At 39.8% G+C, this 20,481-nt stretch overlaps 3 protein-coding genes across 4 annotated transcripts; all 3 read left to right on the forward strand.

Annotated features, from left to right (window-relative positions):
• Positions 1-253: 253 nt before the first annotated feature.
• On the forward strand, positions 254-3,727 carry LOC145460229 (large ribosomal subunit protein eL29-like). Its single transcript, XM_081444976.1, has 4 exons — positions 254-342; positions 457-522; positions 627-691; positions 3,638-3,727. The coding sequence occupies exons 2-4, from the start codon at positions 486-488 to the stop codon at positions 3,722-3,724; spliced, it is 189 nt and encodes a 62-aa protein (XP_081301102.1). The 5' UTR covers positions 254-342; positions 457-485; the 3' UTR covers positions 3,725-3,727.
• Positions 3,728-3,837: 110 nt separating this feature from the next.
• Positions 3,838-15,473, forward strand: LOC145460189 (uncharacterized). 2 transcript variants are annotated; one of them, XM_081444930.1, is made up of 4 exons: positions 3,838-6,597; positions 6,717-7,101; positions 11,171-11,487; positions 12,322-15,473. In XM_081444930.1, exons 1-4 carry the CDS (start codon positions 6,544-6,546, stop codon positions 13,753-13,755), a joined length of 2,190 nt encoding a protein of 729 aa, XP_081301056.1. In that variant the 5' UTR covers positions 3,838-6,543; the 3' UTR covers positions 13,756-15,473. The 2 variants fall into 2 exon arrangements, with proteins under 2 accessions (XP_081301056.1, XP_081301057.1); XM_081444931.1 differs by having other exon boundaries at positions 11,171-11,421.
• A 671-nt stretch (positions 15,474-16,144) lies between these two features.
• On the forward strand, positions 16,145-19,874 carry LOC145460233 (tubulin alpha chain-like). The gene is made up of 3 exons (XM_081444981.1): positions 16,145-16,358; positions 17,359-17,507; positions 18,424-19,874. The coding sequence occupies exons 1-3, from the start codon at positions 16,241-16,243 to the stop codon at positions 19,387-19,389; spliced, it is 1,233 nt and encodes a 410-aa protein (XP_081301107.1). The 5' UTR covers positions 16,145-16,240; the 3' UTR covers positions 19,390-19,874.
• Positions 19,875-20,481: the final 607 nt, after the last annotated feature.

Below are 20,481 nucleotides of genomic sequence, written 5' to 3' on the forward strand. Positions count from 1 at the left end.
TGTCCAAAGTTACCTCTACGGACATTTTATCAACAAATTGCAATTACATTGCACCCGAACAGAAGCCCTGATTTTTAAAAATATACATATATCAATCAGCTAATGAACCCTTTTTTCCTCCAGTTCTTACAAGGTGAAAGCTACTTTTCGCTCGTTAAACATCATATTTTTCAGTTGACATACCATATTTTCTCCTTTCCATACTCCTCTTACGTTGTAATTTTTGTGTTGAAAACAGACTGGGAACGAGTTTCCCAGGTGCCTCTGCGGCCGCGTGGTCCTTCTCTCTTCCTCTCTTCTCTTCTCTGAGAAATTTGCCTTGTTGTTCGTGAGACAATCAAGGTAATATCTTTGCTCTCATTTGCCATCTGATTCTCAAGATGTCTGATTTGTGAGAATTAATCTTTGGATTGTCATAGCAGTATTGAAATATGCCATTTTCTACGATATTTATAGGTTTTTAGCGAGATTGTTCAGAGCTTAACATGGCGAAGTCCAAGAATCATACGAACCACAATCAAGGTTTGTCTTTCAGTTGTATAGCTGTCGTTTTGTATTGAAAACACGTGGAAGACACGATATTATTTTTTTCCCTCCTGTTTTAATGTATTGTGTTTAATATTTAGGCCACAAATGGCACAGGAATGGGATTAAGAAACCGAAGAAGCAGCGTTACCCGTCGTTGAAAGGGGTGAGTTATCAACGGTGTGTTTCTGTTCTTTTAGCATTAGTCAGTTACTTTTTCTTCACTTACATTATTTCCGTATTCGCCCAACCATTGCTGCTATAACCTGGTTGATCACGGAGGTTTTATTTGAAATTCAGTTGTAGCAGTGCTCAACAGTAACGCATATATTTGTGACCTACATGTAATGTGTTGCGTTACCACCTCAACTTGGTAGACAACACTTCTGTTTCCACAAAATTCCCTGTGGTAATCTATCCAAGATCGTCTCTCTCAATCGATCAGTTCGCATTATTTTTCATGTATACTGCTGCTAATCAAACTCGTCAAAACATTTAGGCAGTTAGACATGCTTGATGTATTTGTCTGAATTTTGTGCAAATTCATGATATTATCATTGAGTTTGCATAAAAGATCTTAAAGTCTGCAAATTTACAAAAAGCTATAATATTCCAAATCACCAAACTGAATCCTACATTGAGTTTGGTTAAGATCAATCATTCAACTTCTGATGTATAAAACTAAGCAATTGTCATCCCCCGACAGGGGTCTCCCATATGAAAAAGGTTGGGGATGCCCACCAGAAAATATGGATTAAGATGACTTCCACAGAACATTCAAGCAATAATGGCAAAAATTAAGTTACCAAAAAATCCTCATGGTATGGTAATATTTTCAATACAGTTAAGGAGAACTTATCGAGACTTGAGTTCTCAAGCTGACCCTGTCAGAGAATATTGAACTAAGTTATCCATATTTGAGTAATATTAAAACACACGCAGTTGAAAACACAATAACACACGCTTTAAGCATTCTTATGAGGTTTGACATTAACTTTCTTGAGAATGCTCGAGAATTTAATCATAGGGTCACTTAGAGAAATGAACTAAAAGTGAGTTGTTTTAAGTAGTATAATTTCCAAAAGTTAATGTGCTATGAGTAGATTTTGGTAAATAATTTCTGCACTTATTGCTCGAACTCTGAGCGGAATCCATCTTAAACCCCTCGAGGAGACCAATCTGAGGTGTCTCAAGCTCTATTTGACCCCTGAAAGATTCCACTTGAAACTGATTCAACAGGTTTGATTTCCAGCCTCTGTTCAGGAAAGAAGCCCATTTTAGTAGACTGGATTCCAGAGGCTGGCAGAAATTGGGCTTAAACACAGAAATAAGAGCTTTTTTTTCCTCCAAGTGCACCCTAAAAGATACTTTGAGAGCTAAAATTAGTGGCATTTCATCATGAAATGGCTGCGGTTTCAGTAAACACATGGTAACAAATAAAATCCTGGAAAGCATTCGGAAGAACTTCTGCAGATCAAGAACAAGATTGCAAAGATTGAAACTCACAATATCATTATGGTATTGTATGTGTTTTTAGGAAATTGGAGCTTTGAATTACTGCCTTAGTTTACCTTGAAAGTAATTCATGGTATAATGGCCACCAAATTGTTTTGAGATGGTCAAAAACAAAAATGATAACTGCAGTCCTCTGAAAATTATAGAACTTCAAAAAAGCACAAGGAGTGCTTTCTTTATGTTAGATAGAATTTCTGGGTTTTTTTTTTAAGCCAACTGTTGATTACTCTAACCATTGAGAAGCTGCTCACATTGAAGCAATATTTTGTTTATGCAGAAAGTCCAAAAAAATTTTTGTACCTCTGAACATGGGGTTTTCAAACCTGATAGGCTCTTAAAATTTGATTTTCTGTCTGTTATTTACATCATGTGTTTCTGTTGGCTTAAACCAAATGATACACAAAAAGAGGCAGCTTATGTAAGGGAGAAATGTTTTGAGACGTGGTACTGTAATTCCAGACTGATGTGCAGAAGGTTATAGCTTTGAGTTCTGTTAACTTGGTTTTCTGTATCAAGTAGCTTGACTGATTCATATGTTTACCATGAACAATACAATGCTGTTTGAATCTAACAATCAAATGACATAGTAATTTCTTTAATGAAGCTATGGCAAAGAAAAAAAAAAAAATCGCCAAAAAAAAAGTGCATATTTTTCTGTGTATTTGTGATAGGGCTTAGACATATGGACATTTTAAGCTCCAGGGGAACTTCTTTTCATGAGCTGACTATGCACTCTCCTTGCCATGGAGGATAGAGCTCATTTTAGTCAGAAAATATCAATCAATTTTTTTTTATCATTTATTTTATTGATACAAACATAGTGCAAAAAATAAATAAATAAATAAATAAATAAAGAGAGGTGTAACAACTGATAATATTCTTAATGACAAATAGTAGATAATGTTTACGATAATAAATATTACAAGTGATATGTCTCTCTAGCTTTGTACAAGTGTGTATAGGCCATCAATAAAACCAGGAACATAGAACATCCAAGAACACTCTGAAACATCCCAGGACATCCCGGAACATCAAATAATCACAATAATTTTGAGAAAAATATGCAAAACCAAATTTTCAAAAATAAAACATACAAAGATATACTGGTATCAGCTCAGATCGGATTGGTGAAGGTTATTGAAACCTACACCTCTGCAGGTGTTTTGTTAGTGTTTACAGCAGGAGGGTGACTGGTTTTCTCATGTGGGCAAAACTATGTGAACTGAAATTCTAATATAAAAACTTTCCTCCAGATGCTCAAACCAGGCGGGCAAAATCAACCCGTCCGGTGTCTAGCCTTTAATGAAACCCCTGCCTCTTAGAAAATGTAGTGTAATCTATTTGCAATATCTTAGTCTGACATTTGTTACCAGTGGTGGTGCCATTTGGAAACCAAGGTGGACTAGAAAGTTGATAAATCACAAGTAATTATCTTTGATTGGCTGAGAAGTCAAGAAAACCAAGAAGATGGAAAACGTGTTAGTGACAGGTAGCGGTAGAGTATGTATACTTCATTACATGTGACTTGAAACATGACTGTATATATCAACGTCTGAATAGTTTACTTATCTCCGTTTGGTTGGGATTTTTTTTTCAGGTTGACCCAAAATTCCTCAGGAACTTGCGGTTTTCTAAGAAGCACAACAAGGGTCACGGTGGAAAGGCTGTGAAAATGGAATCCTAAAATGTTATTTGTGCAATAAAAATGTAAATAACTTCGCATGGTTATTTTTATTTTGGGTTGGACCTCTAGATCAGGGTCAGCTATTACCTAAGGTCTACTAGTATTACTTTTACTCGGGGGTTACAAATACGTAAAAAAGTTTATTCCCGACTCCAAAGAGTTTCTACAGGGAGTCACTTTGACTCCAGTGTTCAGAAATGTTCAGCAGAATTTTGTTTTCTGCCAGCTTAAAATTTTAAAAGTTGTTGGATTACTAATGAAACAGTACAAAATCAAAGGTACAGACAGCTGCTAACCTTACCAGTGGCTTATTTAACAATAGTGACTTCAAAACAAACGTAAAAGGTGGAGAAACAAACCTTGTTTAATTTCAAAGTAGGAAAGAAACAGTTTTGTTTTCAGGACTGAGAAATAAAAATCTGTGGGAAAGTGAAACAAAGTTGCGGGACCACTGATTCAAGAAATGATCTGACATGATCTCAAAAACACGCTTTGTAGACCGAAAAAAAAGGTCAAATTATTGGAACAAACTATCCTTGTGTCCTTGTTCTAACGTTCACTCGCTCAAAATTGTATTGGAATTCATTGTGAAATATCAAACATTCTATTCTGATCATATTAAAAAGCAGCAACATTGAAGGCTGATTTCAAATTTCTGCAATTTCCTACTTTTAGAATTCTAAACCGCATGAAAGTGTGGGCTTACGTAACTTTTTTTGTAGGCAAGGCACTGAACTGCCGGTGATAACACTACCTGGTCTCAAAACCTGCTCAAAATAAGTCGTCAAACTCGGACGGAAAAATATCTACCAGATGGGTAGGTGTGTCTGGTGTATTAAGAGTCGCGGCATTACAACAAAGAAAATGACAATAGCGAGAAATCTACTGTAACGGTTGAAAAACTGGTTGAAACTAGGGTTCTAATTTAGTTGTGGGGTTAAGGGTCTAGAGTTGACGTTGAACATATGACGCAGTTGATTTCTAATTGTGGGTGTGTGATCAAATGGTACTTTATTCACCTTTCACGTCTTGTATTTTGGAACATCCTCCATTTTGTGCTGTCTGAAGTGCTTATCGAAAGTTCCTTTAGCAAAATTTGAGCGTTAATTTATAATTACAAAATTGCCACGGCAAGGTTTGGCGAGAAATATTTCGATACAGTAAACAAATCAAAAACCCACAGTTGTAAGTGTAATTTGTCAGCCATGATATTGAAAGGTAATCAAATAGTATACTCGGGAAATTGTTAGAATTTTGACAAAACGCGCGTGAAATTATTTCCTAATTTCACCCCTCACAATTGATTACTCATACTAATCCTGAACCCGATAAAATCCAACACCAGACTCAACCAGTAAATTAAGCTCTAAATTATCTACCATTATATTGACAAGCTTCATTTGGCAACTGAATAATTCTAAAAAGGCAGTAGTCCTTCAGATGGTAAGTTCGCTAAGATTAATGTGCGCTCTTGCCCCTGTGGTTATCAGGTTTATACCCGAAAACAAGCCCTCTCGAAAATAGGACCTGAGAAAAAGCAATCCCGAGAAAACGCCCTCCTGGAAAAGGGCCTCCCGAGAAAAACCCATCCCGCAAAACAAGCCCTCCCGAAAACAAGGTCCCCCGGAAATAGGCCCGCGCGTGAAAAAGCCCTCCTGAGAGCAGGGCCTCCCGAGCACAACCCCTCCCTAAAAAAATTTTAACGGAGGGTGAATTAGCATGTCAGTGCCCAAACTCTTTCCCCTCAGTTTTATGACGTCACAGCGGTCACACAACCGCATAAATTTTGCATTATGCCTAACCATTGCCGATCGCTTATCACAGGATTTCGAATTAGTCGCAAAAATACGCCAATTATATATCACAGTTAGGTGATAAGCGAGTATATTCGAACTGTTTGACCCCGTACCGACTGACAATAGGCGCCAAACCGCAGATATCCAGCTTAATACGATTTTTGTCAGTGTTTACACCGCAGACCTTCGATTAACAAGACCACCTTAAAATGTCGCTCCATGCGCGCGGTGATCGAGCGAATATCGACGATTCTCCAGCTGCGAGGAAAACGTTTTACTTCATTTGCGTGAGATAACCTATGTTTAATTCGATACTTGGCCCATTTTTGCGTTTTCGAACGCGCGTCTATAAATTCTGCCGCGGACAACCGTATTCCGCCGATTTCAAAAGCAAAAAGTGATATTCATTTTCTAGTCGGCGAAGAAAGAAAATACATTAAAAATTTAGTGCGCGTCACGGCAAAGATAATAGCTTTGTACTGTTTGGGCTTTATTGTTTAATTTGACACTTTTTTTTCCCTTTTGGCCAATAATCCGGCTCGGATACTCAAAGAATAATCGCTTGGGTCTATTAAAATTTCTACCTCCCACTTACAACGGTTTCTGTACGTTTTTTCTCTGCTCAGAAGAAAGAAAAATTAACTCAAAACGACCTGAGTGTGAATCAAGAAAATTGCGACATTTGAAAAAGAAATCACTGGGAGAAAAAATCTAAAAGTTCCGCGTTACTGGATAAGAGTATTTGTTCCAGCTCAATTCTGAAGGGGAGTCTCAGTTTTAAACCCGCCAATGAAGTTGTTTTATATATTCTGCCTACACGCTTTTCCGGTGATCTAGCAAGAGTGTCGAGAACAATGCGTTTCATTCTAAATTTATTTCATTTGTGTTTACATGGACAAATTTTAGCGACGCCCTCTGGCGCAACAGTATGTTGAAACGGCTGTAGAATCGTCTGTGTGTAGACTGAGTTTAGCGTGTTGAATTCAAGAACACACCGATAAAATGTAAATCTACCTCACTCCGATGGCCTTGCCTTTATTAAAAGGATTTCTTGTCCTTTGTTTATTACAGTGCTGGGTAAGTCAACTAGATCCAAACAACTTCTTACTTTACTATTCAATTCTTTTTAGATATTGATATTTTGGTAGAGGGAATTCTTTTTAAATCTAGTTTTAATATCCTCTTTTGTGATTCAGGTTGATTCCCACCGAAATTTTGGTCTTCCGTGGCGGCTTCCGAAGCATTTTAAGATCAGCGACGAAAAGCTTCATCGCAGAAAAGCGACACTACGCAAGAATTCAGTTGACCCGCATGAAAAATCCCTTGGATTTTCTTCACAGGGTAAAACGAATGAGAAATCTTATCGACTGGCAGAATTATTCAAGCTTAAACCCGACAAAAAAGCTGAATATGCGACGAACAGTTTCAAACTTCTACCGAGAGTTCATTATCATACGTCCAAAACGACAAGAAACAAGAATTCTGTGCGGACATCCTCAACAGCTGTTCAGTCGAGCGAAAGACTTAACAAGGACTATGTTTTCCAAGACATTGTTCACACTGACAGATTGAACTCATACGGTAGGTAAACTCCATTCGAGTTTATTGGATATGATTGATTTTTAACTTTAACCAACGAACATTTTAGCTGTGGTGTAAATTCGATTCTAATTCTCATTTTTCGCCAAGAAGCCTTATTTTATGGATAGTAAGCCTGCCAGTCGATATCAAAGTTATTTTCCCGCGAAAATCTGATATCGAGGATTTAATTTGCATTTGAACATTTTAATGGAGAATACGTGGGTTCATTGCATTCTTGCCTGAAGCGATTCAGAGAGAAAGCCGGACGCTGTTATTAGCGATATAAATATCTACCTGTCTGCTTTTCTGATGTATTCTTTTGTATGCAAAGCAAATGTTTCCTGCAGCTGATCTGCCTTTCAAAAGGGTTATTCAAAACACGACCAAAAACGAAGACATGCGTTTTGTGCACCACCCGGGAAAAACTAGGCGAATGGATTCTTTCTTTATTATGTAACCCGCCGCGCTGTGTGCGTTTTTAAAATCTGCCCCCCTTCCCTCCGAAAAAAAATGGTTGGTTCCACAAATTGTTTGCAGTTTTTTTGTCGGTAGATTGTAACATTAAAGTGCGGCGATTCATATGTTTTCATGCGCGTAATTTATTATAAATTCGTCGCTTTTGGGGATGCTATCAAGACAGAATTTTTTTTAGAAACTGGCCGAGCTGTAAGTAAAATCGAATCGGAATCAACTGAAATATTTTAGAGAGCTATCGCGAAAATTTATTGTAGACCAGAATAAGATTCCTTTCGCTGCATGTTTCAGAAATAAAACGTTGCAATCTGCTGTTAGCAGGTTTGAACGCATTGAAGTTTAATGGTGTTTGCGGAAAAGTCATGTTATGTGAGAAGAGATAAGGAAAAATTTTGGAAAGCGATAACAAAATAAAACAAAAAAATGTGCCTACTGATACGCTGACTGGCTTTCGCTCAATCACCAATATAGTTGTAACGTGCTAAACTCCGTTCTGTCATCAGCTTTAATCTTCCTTCTAAACGATTATCATATCTTTTGAATTTTATGCTCGCTGAAGAATTGAGAGTTTTCCTAGTTATTTACTGTTTTTAGTCCAGTGTGGTTGAGTGTTAAAGAGAAATAACATTCTGATAGAAACAATTTCGAAGACGTTTGGCTTTGTAAAAGGAATATTTCACCATTCCATGATACTGACGTTTCTTGTACTACAAAGATGACTATTTTAAAACGTTCAAAGATTTAATGTATGCCATCAAAATGGTCGAAAAAATACAAATCAATAAATAAAATCTGCGGAGAAATTGCGTAGGAATTTTGTCGTCAGTGCGGTCTCTGTTTTTTAACGCTTTTACAGCAGAACGCACGATTTTCATCTTCTGTTTTAATATATTCCAGTCATTCTGTTGACAGGAACGCTTTCAATGAAATGATTTTTAATAGCAGATCCTTTTTGGAAAGAGAGTTGAATAAAAAAGGTGTTTTTGATGGCCATTAGACCAGCTTTCTAGCCAGATCTTCGATAATGGACTAGTAAGAACCATTTAAATAAGAAGTACCCATTTCGCGTCGAGTTTGCCTTGTTCATTAATAAGAGCAAGATCAGTCAACTTCTCAGTAAATCGTTCATATTTGCAATTTGATCACCAAAAATTCCCGAAATCTCGAGAGATTTTGCAATTTAAAACGCCATCACCTTCTCCACGGAATTAGATATTTGCGATTTTTATATACCGGATGATTGCGATAAAATTAATTCGACGAGTGTGACTTTGGAACCACAAGTCTAAAAAGGTAGACTTTCGTCACAAGTTAATTGATTTTCTGATAGTACTTTTCTTATATCACATCCCCCGCTTGAACTACACATTAGAAATCTCACTGATGCATTGTGCTGAAAATGCGATGAAAAGATTTATCTTTCTTTCCATTGAACGCCTTATGCTTTTAAAAGAATGTATCAGCTTACGTCCTAGTTGAATGATTTGAAAACGAAAAGTGTTAATTTCTACTATCAACTGAAATTATATCTGATTCTGATGAGAAGTATGTTCTCAGTAAAAGCAATTTTTTTTTTATTAAGAAAAAGGTTAAGTGAACGACCAATTATTTCCGTAAAAATCAGTGAGAGTGAATTACAAATCTTTGCTCCACGAAAAGATAAAAATCAAAAAATTATCAAATTTTCTGCGAGATTGTTATCTAGTTGCCTGTAGACATCTCGATTCTAGAAGTGAGGCTGGCCAATCTTCAAATTCAAGACAGACGTGGGCAAACAAGAGTGTTATGTTTTTCTACTTTGATTCATAATTTGTGTATGCAGACGGAATGTAAATCTAATAATGCCAACGAAACAAAATCACTTCAACGGAGACATCTGTTTTTGAAGGAAATTCCTAGTGTAATTGATTACATGACGTAAGAATCGGTAATCAGAGAGTGAAACAAGGAAATCATTTTACACTTGTTTTGTCAAAACTGTATTAGATTCTCGAACCTTTACCAGAAAAGAAAATTAATAAGAATTTAGTCAAAACGCAAGAAATTATTTCCAGATTTCCGCGAGTTCCCTTTTGTTCATTATTCAAAGAAAGACAAATGGCTAGTCCTAATAAGGAAAGATTGATTACAAACTGAAATGCTGTCATTGGTTTTCAATCCTCCCTTAAGGGTTAAAAAATTCTGGCATACAAATTTTAACAAAATACCTTCTTAGCTCAGTTAAATTTTCATACATTTTATCAATCTTGCCTGTTATCTATTCCTTTCCCATGGGCGCCATTTTGGATAAAACCAGCTGAGATGTCTTGCAAGGGAACCGATCTAGTAATGAGAAATTATTGATGGAATTTCGTGCAAAGCTTAGATCATAATATAATTTGAATTTCATGTCGTTCTGCAAATCAAATAAGAATTGCTGATGTAGAATTGCTGATGTAGTGTGTGGGGACGAACATAATGAAAGCATCTGGCCCTGTTTACGTCATCACGTGGTTTGTTTGATCCAGGACTGACGTATGCAGTGCCGCAAGGGTACCCGGATGAAAAGAAAATCTCCATGGGGGTTGGCCTTAATTTTAACTGTCAAAAGCATTTCAACGTCAAAACAAAATTATTTTGTAAGAGTATGAATGCGAATGCAATGAAGGATTTGCATTACGAGTGATATTTGAAAATTCTCTTAAAATTGCACGAGCCCAAAGGCGAGTGTAATTTGACAGAATTTTCAGATTTCATAAATCCTTAATTGCTCGAGCTTTCATAAGATTACTCGTTTAATATATGACCGAGAAAATTATGAACGCGCCTGTCTTAATTTGCGCTGCAGTGCAAATTAAAAGTTAACGATAAATTGGCCTGCTCTCAGCCAATCACAAAGAAGTAATTTTCTCGGTCATAATAAAAAAGAAGGAAATGAGAAACAACCTTCTTTAGAAAGATGTCAGTGAGTTTAATAAGCGTCTGCCATGCAACAGACAGTAAAAAATACTTTCATTTTGTACTGTGTACTCTTCAGTGATGATGCATGTATATAACACGATTCCAACTTTAAGGTCTGAGCATAAAATTAAACTCTACTTCTTTGGACCCATTCAAATGAAAGTTATTGAGCAGTATTTTCATGTGGTACTGTTTAATACGCTGTACAAGGTGGTTCTAACTTTTAAGTCTGTGGGTGAAACCCTAGTGTGTGACCATTCAAATGACAGCTACTGAGCAGTACTTTCATGTGGTACTGTTTATAATGCTAATCAAGGTGGTTTTCACTTATAAGTCTGTGGATGAAACCTTAGTTTGCGACCATTCAAATGAAAGCTACTGAGCAGTACTTTTATGTGGTACTGTTTATTATGCTGTACAAGGTGGTTCTTACTTTTAAGTCTGTGCATGAAATACTAGTGTGTGACCATTCAAACGAAAGCTATTGAGGGGTATTTCGTCTCGTGCCATCTGTTTGCAATATTCGGGAAAACGAAATCTGAGCGGACTTTGTCTCTTCTGATATTCGGCACGTACTCTCAGACTCTTGAGGGATAAGACCGAAGACATTTCTGTGCCGGTTTATGATAACTTCCTACGTTTCTCTTTAAAACAGCAGTAGCACCAGCTCCAAAAGAACACAAAGGAACCAATTGGTACATCACCACAGCGGCCACGGTCCTGATACTGCTATCTGTCGTAGCCCTTTGCGTTTACGCACCTTGTGGCTGCCTGTGGAAGCGCCACCGAAGCGAATCTGATGTCAGTTGTCCCATCACAGCTGTACAGAAACGGAAGTGCAGCGTATGCTATCTGCGCAGCATTGCAGCCACTAACAAAATTACATCTGAGGAAAGACCACAACACGTGAGTGTTACCATGGCTACCAATGACAACTACCACCGTCAGAGTTTAGGAAATTCCTCTATGCAGGTGAAGATCATTACAGATGACAATAGTAATTTTCACTTAGAATTGTCATTGCTATACTGATTCCTTTAATGTACGTGCTGTGAATTTGCTAGAAACTCAAGACAACATTGTTATCATTTTCGTTCTGATAACCTGTCAGATATCGTAAAGAAAATTACTCGGTGTTGAGTATTCTTTGGGAATGAGAGAAGCCAGGTTATTCAATTATACGCGTTTGTTACATACAAACTGAGTGACTGATTGAATGACTGACTGACTGACTGACTGACCGACCGACCGACCGACTGACTGACCTGCTAAATGAATGAATGACGGAATGACTGACTAAATGAATGAATGAACGAACGAACGAAAGATCACGAACGAACGAACGAATGACTGGCTGACTGACTGTTCGAATGACTGAACGACTGAGAGACCGACCGGCTGACCGACCAACTGACCAACCGACCAACCGAATGAACGAATGATCTTGAACGAACGAACGAACGAATGACGGACAGATAAACTGCAAGCGAGCATGGTGATGGGTTCCCCAGCACTTCGATTTCAAAGGCATGGAATAATAATAGGTTTAGGAAGGTTTAAGTAATAAAAGTGAGCCCGCAGTCTTCTTTACAGAAGTTGCTAAGCAACATCATCTACCATAACTGTGTCATTCTGATGTGACTCGGTGTGCTCGAACTAGATTTTCAGTTGAACTAGAGATCAAAACCTTCTTGAGTGCTTTAAAGAAAACGGCGCTTTACCCCTTAATTGTACGTTTGTTTAATTATTCCCTCAGTTAAAGTTGTCTGCTTGCTCATAATTTTCTTTTTCATTTTTTCCCTTTAGTATACGTCGGCAAATGCCACACAACAATCTGGGAAACTAAAACAAGCCAAGAGCAAAGTATCAAACTTGTTTACAGGTAGTCAAGTAGGCCATTTGGGCGAGCCTGTAAGATACCGCTATAAGCCACTGAAAAATCCAGAAGAAAGAAAATCGTGGAGTTACGAGCCCGAATGGACGAGCGTTGGTGCTTTCTTGAACAAAAACCCTAAATCTGGCAGTTACGGAAGCATAAAGGATTCAGAAGGGAAGTTTGTGGACCGCTACGGTAGACGATCACGTGACTCGCTTGATGCCGGGGACGAGGTTGTGGAATACGCCCTGAGGCTCCGTCCCCGGAGACGTCAGGTGATAGAGCTGCAAGAGTTTCCCCTGGGATATTCGAAGAGTTACCTGAACGTCGATTTGGAATCTGACCCCGGGGTTGTGTTTGATCCCAGCCGGGATCAGCTTCATAGAAAGAATAGAAAGAAGTCTTGGGTTTCCGAACGATTGACTTTCTCCGATTCAGACTTAAGAAAGTTTTCTCTTACTGATAAACTGGCGAATTACGACGAGTCAGAAGATCTGTTTAATACTGCAAAGCCACGAAAAAGCAGCTTAAAGATGAAAACGACGCGAGGAAAAGCAAAACCTAAGGTGGTGCATTTCTTTCCTTCGAATTTCAACTACGATGCACAATTTGTTCAAATTCCACCTAAGACCAAAATGGCGGAGCCTGAAGTGGGAGTATTTGAGAGGCATTTCAATATTTCTTATTGCGAATCCAAGAAAAACTCTAAGGTTGTTGATTCTGAAATCAGGCAAGAATCAAGGCTTGACACTGCAAAAGCTGGTAGCAATGAATCGATTGGACTACCCGAAAACAAAAGAAATGACTTCGCCTTTAGTAGTAGCAAAGAACACGCTGTTGATTGCGACATCCCAAGTCCCTCGATGGACGTCACAAAGGACGCAACTTTTATACCGTCACGTGACTGTGCCGGTTCATATGCCAATGACGGTTGTAGATCTTCCACGGATGTTTTGCCAGGTTCCAAAGAAATACTCACCGTAGATATGGGATCCCAAGCTTTTCAAGGAAAAAGGAAGAAGAAAGGTCCCAGGAATTTTGACACGTTGTCAAGTCCTTTTATAGATCTTTGCAAAAATGACCTGAGTTACAAACCTGAACCATTGGCTGGATTGGGCATAGTGACGTCTCAGGCCGCGGGGGACTTGGTCTGTGTTACGTCATACGTACAACCGCTGAGCACCTCTAAATATGCAGCGCCTTGTGGAGACAGTATTTATCAGCCTCAACCAGATGATACAACGAAATTTAAACCAACCCAATCACAAAGCAGATTTGAAAATGATGTCTGGGGCATGGACAAAACGTCAATTTATGAGCCGCTGCAGCGTTTTCCAGAGAAAGAAACGAATAAAGAAAGCTGAGGCAAAATGGCAAAACCTGACCTAAAAATCTAGTAATAAGAACGTTCACGAGAAAAATGACTCAACAATCCCTCTACTTTTCAAGTTAGACTACGAGAAGTCCTTCTTTTGCTTAGTTCGTCGAGCGTGGCCTTAAATAACCTGCGAGGTAAAAAATGGCCGTGTGAAATCCTGGGGCGGGCGGAGGGAACGCGCAGGGCCGTTTTTTTCGCGGTTTTCTTTCGCGTCGCGCACGACGGACTGAACAAAAGAGGGACTATTAGTAGTCTATTTTCAAGGTTTATCAGCGTAAAAGTTCTCCTGATATTCGAAACATAATTTCTCTCGACTACTGCAGCTATAGGAAATCCACGGAGGCTTGTTTGTTGACTTTCACGTGACATAGCGTGGAACCCCGACTTAATGAGACCCTTTATAGGAATGTCCCACAAAATGAAAGATGTTCTTCTGCTCGACCAAATTTTAAAAAAACTGAGTAGACTGTATGAAACCTAGCATAATGAGATGCCGTTTTAACAAAAAAATTTTCCCCGTTCCTTGACGATTTGTTATATCGGGGCTTCATCATGCATTGTACTTTGTGCAACTTCGGTTGTTTCACTAACTAGACTACAGAGCTCGCGAATAAATTTCCGTAGGGCGGTAAAAATGGGAGGGTGGGGAATGATAGTGGTGGCGATAGTGAGGTGGGTGGACGGGTGGGGAGAGGCACAGATAACGTTTCACGGAAAATAAAACGACAATTTCACGTTTCATTCCGCCATTGTCAGTTCACGATCTTCAGGACGTAAAAACAAATCGGCCACCTTTCACGGAAACTAAGTACTCGATACTCGTAAAACAGATAATCAATCATTTATTACAAAAAGGATATAATTCATGACTCATGAAAATACCCGTACCATTATTACTGCTTTTTTGCATAAAAAACTTGTTTTAAAAGCAGATAATTTTTTAAGTATTATTTTGAATACAACTTTTTGTTATTTGCTGAATAAATTTCCGTTATTTACTTAACGTGAATGCGTGCTCTTTGTACGAATGCGTGTAGTACCATTTAGCGCCCGAGTACAAGGCCGAGACCTTGTACCCAGGCACGGTGCCCGAATTCTGGTGTGAGTGCTTGGAAAAATGTGCTTTTAATGCCCAGTGAGAGCTGTACTCTGACACCAAGTTAGCCTGCGTAGTAAGCATTCCCCTACGGCGTGAAGAGCTTTCTCGCATTCTGGCCGCGCGTAAGTTGGAGCCAGAGCAAAAACCCCTGCTTAGTCTTGCTTAGTCGAGTTTTTGTTCACGCTCCAGTGTACGCGCGGCCAGAATGCGGAAAAGCTCTTCGAACGGGAACGCTTGCTATGCAGTCTAGCACCAAGTGTGAACATAGCTTCAGTCTCCACCTTTGAACTGGCTTGTTAGTAGAACAGGAGTGACGTCATTGCTGCCGTTCACTTCCTCCCATGATGTTACTCGATATGAAAATGTCGTGACCAAACGAAACAGAAGCTATAGGACCAAAATCATGTCAGGTCGGACGGCCAGGGCAATCGCTTGCACGATGTGATATTATCCTGCGAAAGCAGGTTTGATACCGCAAGCCTCCAAACTCAAGCCTTGTAAGTATGGATAGGCCTTCTCTGTCTGTATCGTAAACTATCCACGCACCCAGGATGCATTTGCAGATTTTCTTTGCAGAATGAAACGGAACGGCCGGTTGTCCTACGCGCTTGAACCGTTACGTTTCTGTTAATTGCGTGACTCATTTTACGTCACACAAAACAAAATACATGATTGGCTAGCTTCTGGATGACGTATACGCACGGCAGCACGCGTATGAAAAGCGAACGTTTCTCCAGTCGCCATCATTTTTGCTGTAGTCAACTTTCAGTCAAGATGTCGGTTACTGAGCAACTAACTACCGAGAAAATGAACTGGTAAGTAGATAAGTTTATACACAGATTCTGTTAATTAATCTTCCAATTATATCCATTTTCTAATTACTTTTATTGTTCTAATTGACTTATCAACGAAACCTACTCACGAAAAAGCGAGTGATTGAGAGTTGACAAAGCTAGCCAACGAATTTTTCAGCACTTGAGAATTTTACCCGTCTTTCATTGAAAATGGTAGGCAGGATACTTTTTATTCTTCGGTAATAAGGTCTCTTGTTGGTAAATAGATCTTATCGAAAATAACACTTAAGCTAAGTGTAATAAAATAGCTTTTTGTAGCGGTTTTTTGTTCGCAGCGACGCAGCTTTGCCACGAATCAGTCATGGCTGACATTTTTAAATGGTTTACGAAAGGTTTTCAACAATTTTATAAGATTTCCTTCAAGTTCAAAAATTGCAGTTGTCTTAGATTTATTTGCTGTTTGGTTTCTCTTTCAGCGTGAGTGCATATCTCTGCATATTGGTCAAGCTGGCGTTCAAATCGGCAACGCTTGCTGGGAGCTGTATTGCCTTGAACACGGCATTTTGGCAGATGGCCAGATGAACGATACTTCAGCTGAAGTGCTAGATGATTCGTTCAACACATTTTTCAACGAGACGGTGTCTGGAAAATTCGTTCCTCGGTCAATTTTCATCGATTTGGAGCCGACTGTCGTGGGTAAGTTTCTGAGACTATGGCATAAACTTTGATGGTTTGAAAATGTTTCAAGTAAGCCTCATTTCCGTCTTCTAACTCATGAAAGAAGACTTTTATTGCCAGGCGGGGCTTAAAATAGAGGAGGGTGTGAGGAGGGGCGTTATTTTTGTGCAGGTTCTGGGGAATGTAAGAAAGGAGGCTTCCACAAACTAATAATATGAAATAAAGACCAGTCGCGGATCTAGGGGAGGGGTCCGGGAAGCCCGCACCCCCCCCACCTTATTTTGGGTAAAAAAGGAAAATCGCAGCCGGCAGGGCAAGCAAAAAAAGCTGCCCCCCCCCCCCCCCCCTTTAGCTCAAGGTCTGGATCCGCCAATGAAGACTGTTTATTTTATTAGCTGAAATTATATTTTTAGAATTATATCAACCTCAGATTTACGGTATGCGACAATAAGTTCGACTATCTGGCAATGTTTTCAGTGTACAATAGAGTTGTCACGTATAGCAGAACTTGAAAAATTAGCCTGAAGTTTTTAGTTCATCGCGCATAATTAGTTCTCAGTCTTTCCCAATATTGAATGAATGAAAGAATGAAAGAATGAATGAAAGAATGAATGAGTAAATGAATGAATGAATGAATGAATGAATGAATGAATGAATGAATGAATGAATGAATGAATGAATGAATGAATGAAGGAATGAAAACTTTTTAAACGTGTCAGTGCATTTAGCTATAGATAAGCTAATTGGGGACACCTAACTGAAGTCAATAGCTATTGAGTAGTTCATAAACATTAATTATGTATTAAATACTAATTAAATATTGATCATTAATTAAATTTTAACCAAGCTTGTTCCATTTTGGTTGTTAATGAACTCTTTGGTTTTCTTCCGCCTCAGAATGAGTTATAAATTAGAGGTTGAGTTTGATTTAAAAGCAAAATAATTTGCACACCAGAGTAAATAACTTTATAAAAATCTGACGACAATTTTGTAATGACTGACCCATGTTTTTCTCTAGACGAGGCTCGGACCGGAGTTTACCGCAACCTCTACCACCCCGAGCAGATGATCTCTGGTAAGGAGGACGCCGCTAACAATTATGCTCGCGGGCACTACACCATCGGTAAAGAAATCCTCGATCTGGTGATGGACAGGATTCGAAAACTGGTCAGTAGTTTGACATACTACTGTGTGGGTGGATGTTATGTAGCTCTTAGTAGTGGCCAGACTTCTGAGGTGGATGCGGGTGGGGAAGGAATAGTAGTGAAATTACCTCTGGAGAGGAAAGTGAGAAAGGAATTGTGGTTAGAAAAAAACAACAAAAAAACAAAACAAAACAAACGAAGCTTGATCCGGTCGGCCCCCACCCCGAATGAAATCGCCAACAGATTTACTGAGGGAAAAGCGAAATAACCCAACAAACAAAAAGAGGTAATTAAATTAAAAGCAAACTCTACCAATACTAATAAAAAGAAAACGCAGATGAACTATTGAAACAAGCACTACCTCCACAAAGGAAATTAAAAGAACAATTCAAATGCTCTATCTCTTCCCTCACCACTGGCGAAAGGTACATCTGTTAGCAGTTTCATTCGACCCTTCCTGCGGTCAAGCTCGATTTGAAAACAAAACAAAGTAAAACAAAACAAAAAAATATATAAAACTTGGTGCATTGTGAAAGGGTGGAAATCTCCATTGGTGATTTATCAGCCGTCAAGAACGGTGTTTCGTTGTTTGTCAAAATTCACGGTTGTGGGCAGAATTATTATAATTTTTAACCTCTCTTGCGAGAGAGAGGTTCGTGTTTGTGGTGGGGCGGTTTTGTTTTAAGCTGCAAATAGTAGTTTTTTAGTTGTTATTTGCAGCCGTGACTTTGGGCAAGTCACATGAAGCTCTGTTGTTGGCGGTGCACTAGTGTTCCCTCTGCTTCAGTTCAGTCTGTGTTTTGGTGGTTTGAGATCATGGAAGACTTTGCGGAAAGGTTATTTATGACGCCTTTGGGTAGACAAGACAACTTCCTGCTGGAATGGCTGGGCCGGTAGTGAAGTTTTCTTGTCTACCCAAGCGCTCTCTGTGTTTGCAGGCCGACCAATGTACCGGTCTTCAAGGATTTCTTATGTCCCACTCGTTCGGCGGTGGAACCGGCTCGGGCTTTTCCTCTCTGCTTATTGAGCGCCTGGCTGTGGATTACGGCAAGAAATCCAAGCTGGAATTCTGCGTTTACCCAGCACCTAGAGTCTCTACCGCAGTTGTGGAACCTTACAACGCAGTCCTGACCACACATTCCACTTTGGAGCACGCGGACTGTTCGTTCATGTTGGACAATGAAGCCATTTATGATCTTTGTCGCATAAACTTGGACGTGGAACGACCCACCTATACGAACCTCAACCGTCTAATTGGTCAGGTAGTGTCCTCGATTACCGCGTCTCTTCGTTTCGATGGCGCGTTGAATGTCGACCTGACGGAATTTCAGACTAACCTTGTACCGTATCCCAGAATTCACTACCCACTTGTATCGTACTCGCCCATCATCTCAGCCGAGAAGGCCTTCCACGAGCAACTGACCGTCCCGGAAATTACAAACAGGTGCTTCGAGCCGGCCAATCAAATGGTAAAATGCGACCCTCGCCATGGTCAATACATGGCGTGTTGTATGCTTTATAGAGGCGATGTAGTCCCCAAGGATGTCAACTCGGCGATTTGTGCCATCAAAACCAAACGCACTGTCCAGTTTGTCGAATGGTGCCCCACGGGTTTCAAGGTTGGCATCAACTACCAGCCCCCCACGGTTGTCCCCGGCGGGGATCAAGCCAAGCTACTTCGTGCGTTATGCATGCTTAGTAACAGCACTGCCATCGCCGAGGCCTGGGCTCGATTGGATTACAAGTTCGACGTGATGTTTGCGAAGCGAGCGTTCGTTCATTGGTATGTCGGCGAGGGGATGGAGGAGGGGGAGTTTATTGAAGCGCGGGAGGACCTTGCTGCTCTGGAGAAGGATTACGAGGAGGTGGAGGCAGCTCAGCCCGATAGTGATGACGAGTACTGAAAATTGAACTGGGAAAGGCATAAAGGGCCGCAGTATCAATGCTCTCTTCCTTCATCAACCTCATAAGAGCTTGAAGGCAGCAGGAAAAAAAACATGAAACTCCAACCAAACTTATAATCAGTGTATCTACATCGTCAATCACCACAATGACTTGTAACAAGGCATTACTGTCTTTCAAACAAAAAAAAAGTGCACGGTGATTAACTGACCTAACACCAAGCAAAGCTTTCTCGACGATAAATTGGGTCGGAAAACGCTAATATAATGGGTCAAAATCCCTTATCCTAGATTACTTTTTCCGAGCTTTGAGATAAAAAAAAATCCCCACAATATCGCTAACATACTGATACACAACGTATCGTGATCACAAATTTTCATGCGACTGTCGGTGGTGTTCTTGCTTATCATGCGGTACCATAGTAAAAAAGAACTCTAGGGAAAACGTCTACGGGAAAACAAATGACATTTCATACCGTCTCACTGAAAAATCGTCAAACAAACCAAACTCTAATACTGAAAGTAAGTGTTTCAGGCCGACAAATGTCTCAAGCAAATAAATCTTATTTGATACCTAATTGTGGCATGATTGCAAGACTTTTCAAGCTTGTGGTGTATTTGGGTGGGTCGGGGAGGGAGGGAGGGAGGGAGGGAGGGAGGGAGGGAGGGAGGGAGGGAGGGAGGGAGGGAGGGAAGGAGGGAGGGAGGGAGGGAGGGAAGGAGGGAGGGAGGGAGGGAGGGAGGTTTGCACTATGCGGAAAACGGAAAGGTACCTGTTTTTCACAAATACTAACTCACTATTGTATGAACAAAAGTTAGCGAACAAGGAAGTTAACTATTAAAGAACGGACTATGAGCAGCCACTGGTTTTTCTTACTCTGTTGAGCGTGGCGCGACAGCGCGCGAGGACAAAGGCACGAAATCGCGGGAAAAAAAATTAAAGCGCGTTCTCGAGCTCTGGCTGCTTGTAATCTATTTCAAACATGCCGATACGTTTCAAGCTAGGCGAAAACACCCTGCCCTAAGAGTAAATTGTTACGCACAATGTTGCAGTAGTTCACGATGCGACATAGAATGTAAGAGCACTTCTGTCTC

This window comes from Orbicella franksi, chromosome 11 (assembly GCF_964199315.1).
Source record: "Orbicella franksi chromosome 11, jaOrbFran1.1, whole genome shotgun sequence".
NCBI lineage: Eukaryota > Metazoa > Cnidaria > Anthozoa > Scleractinia > Merulinidae > Orbicella > Orbicella franksi.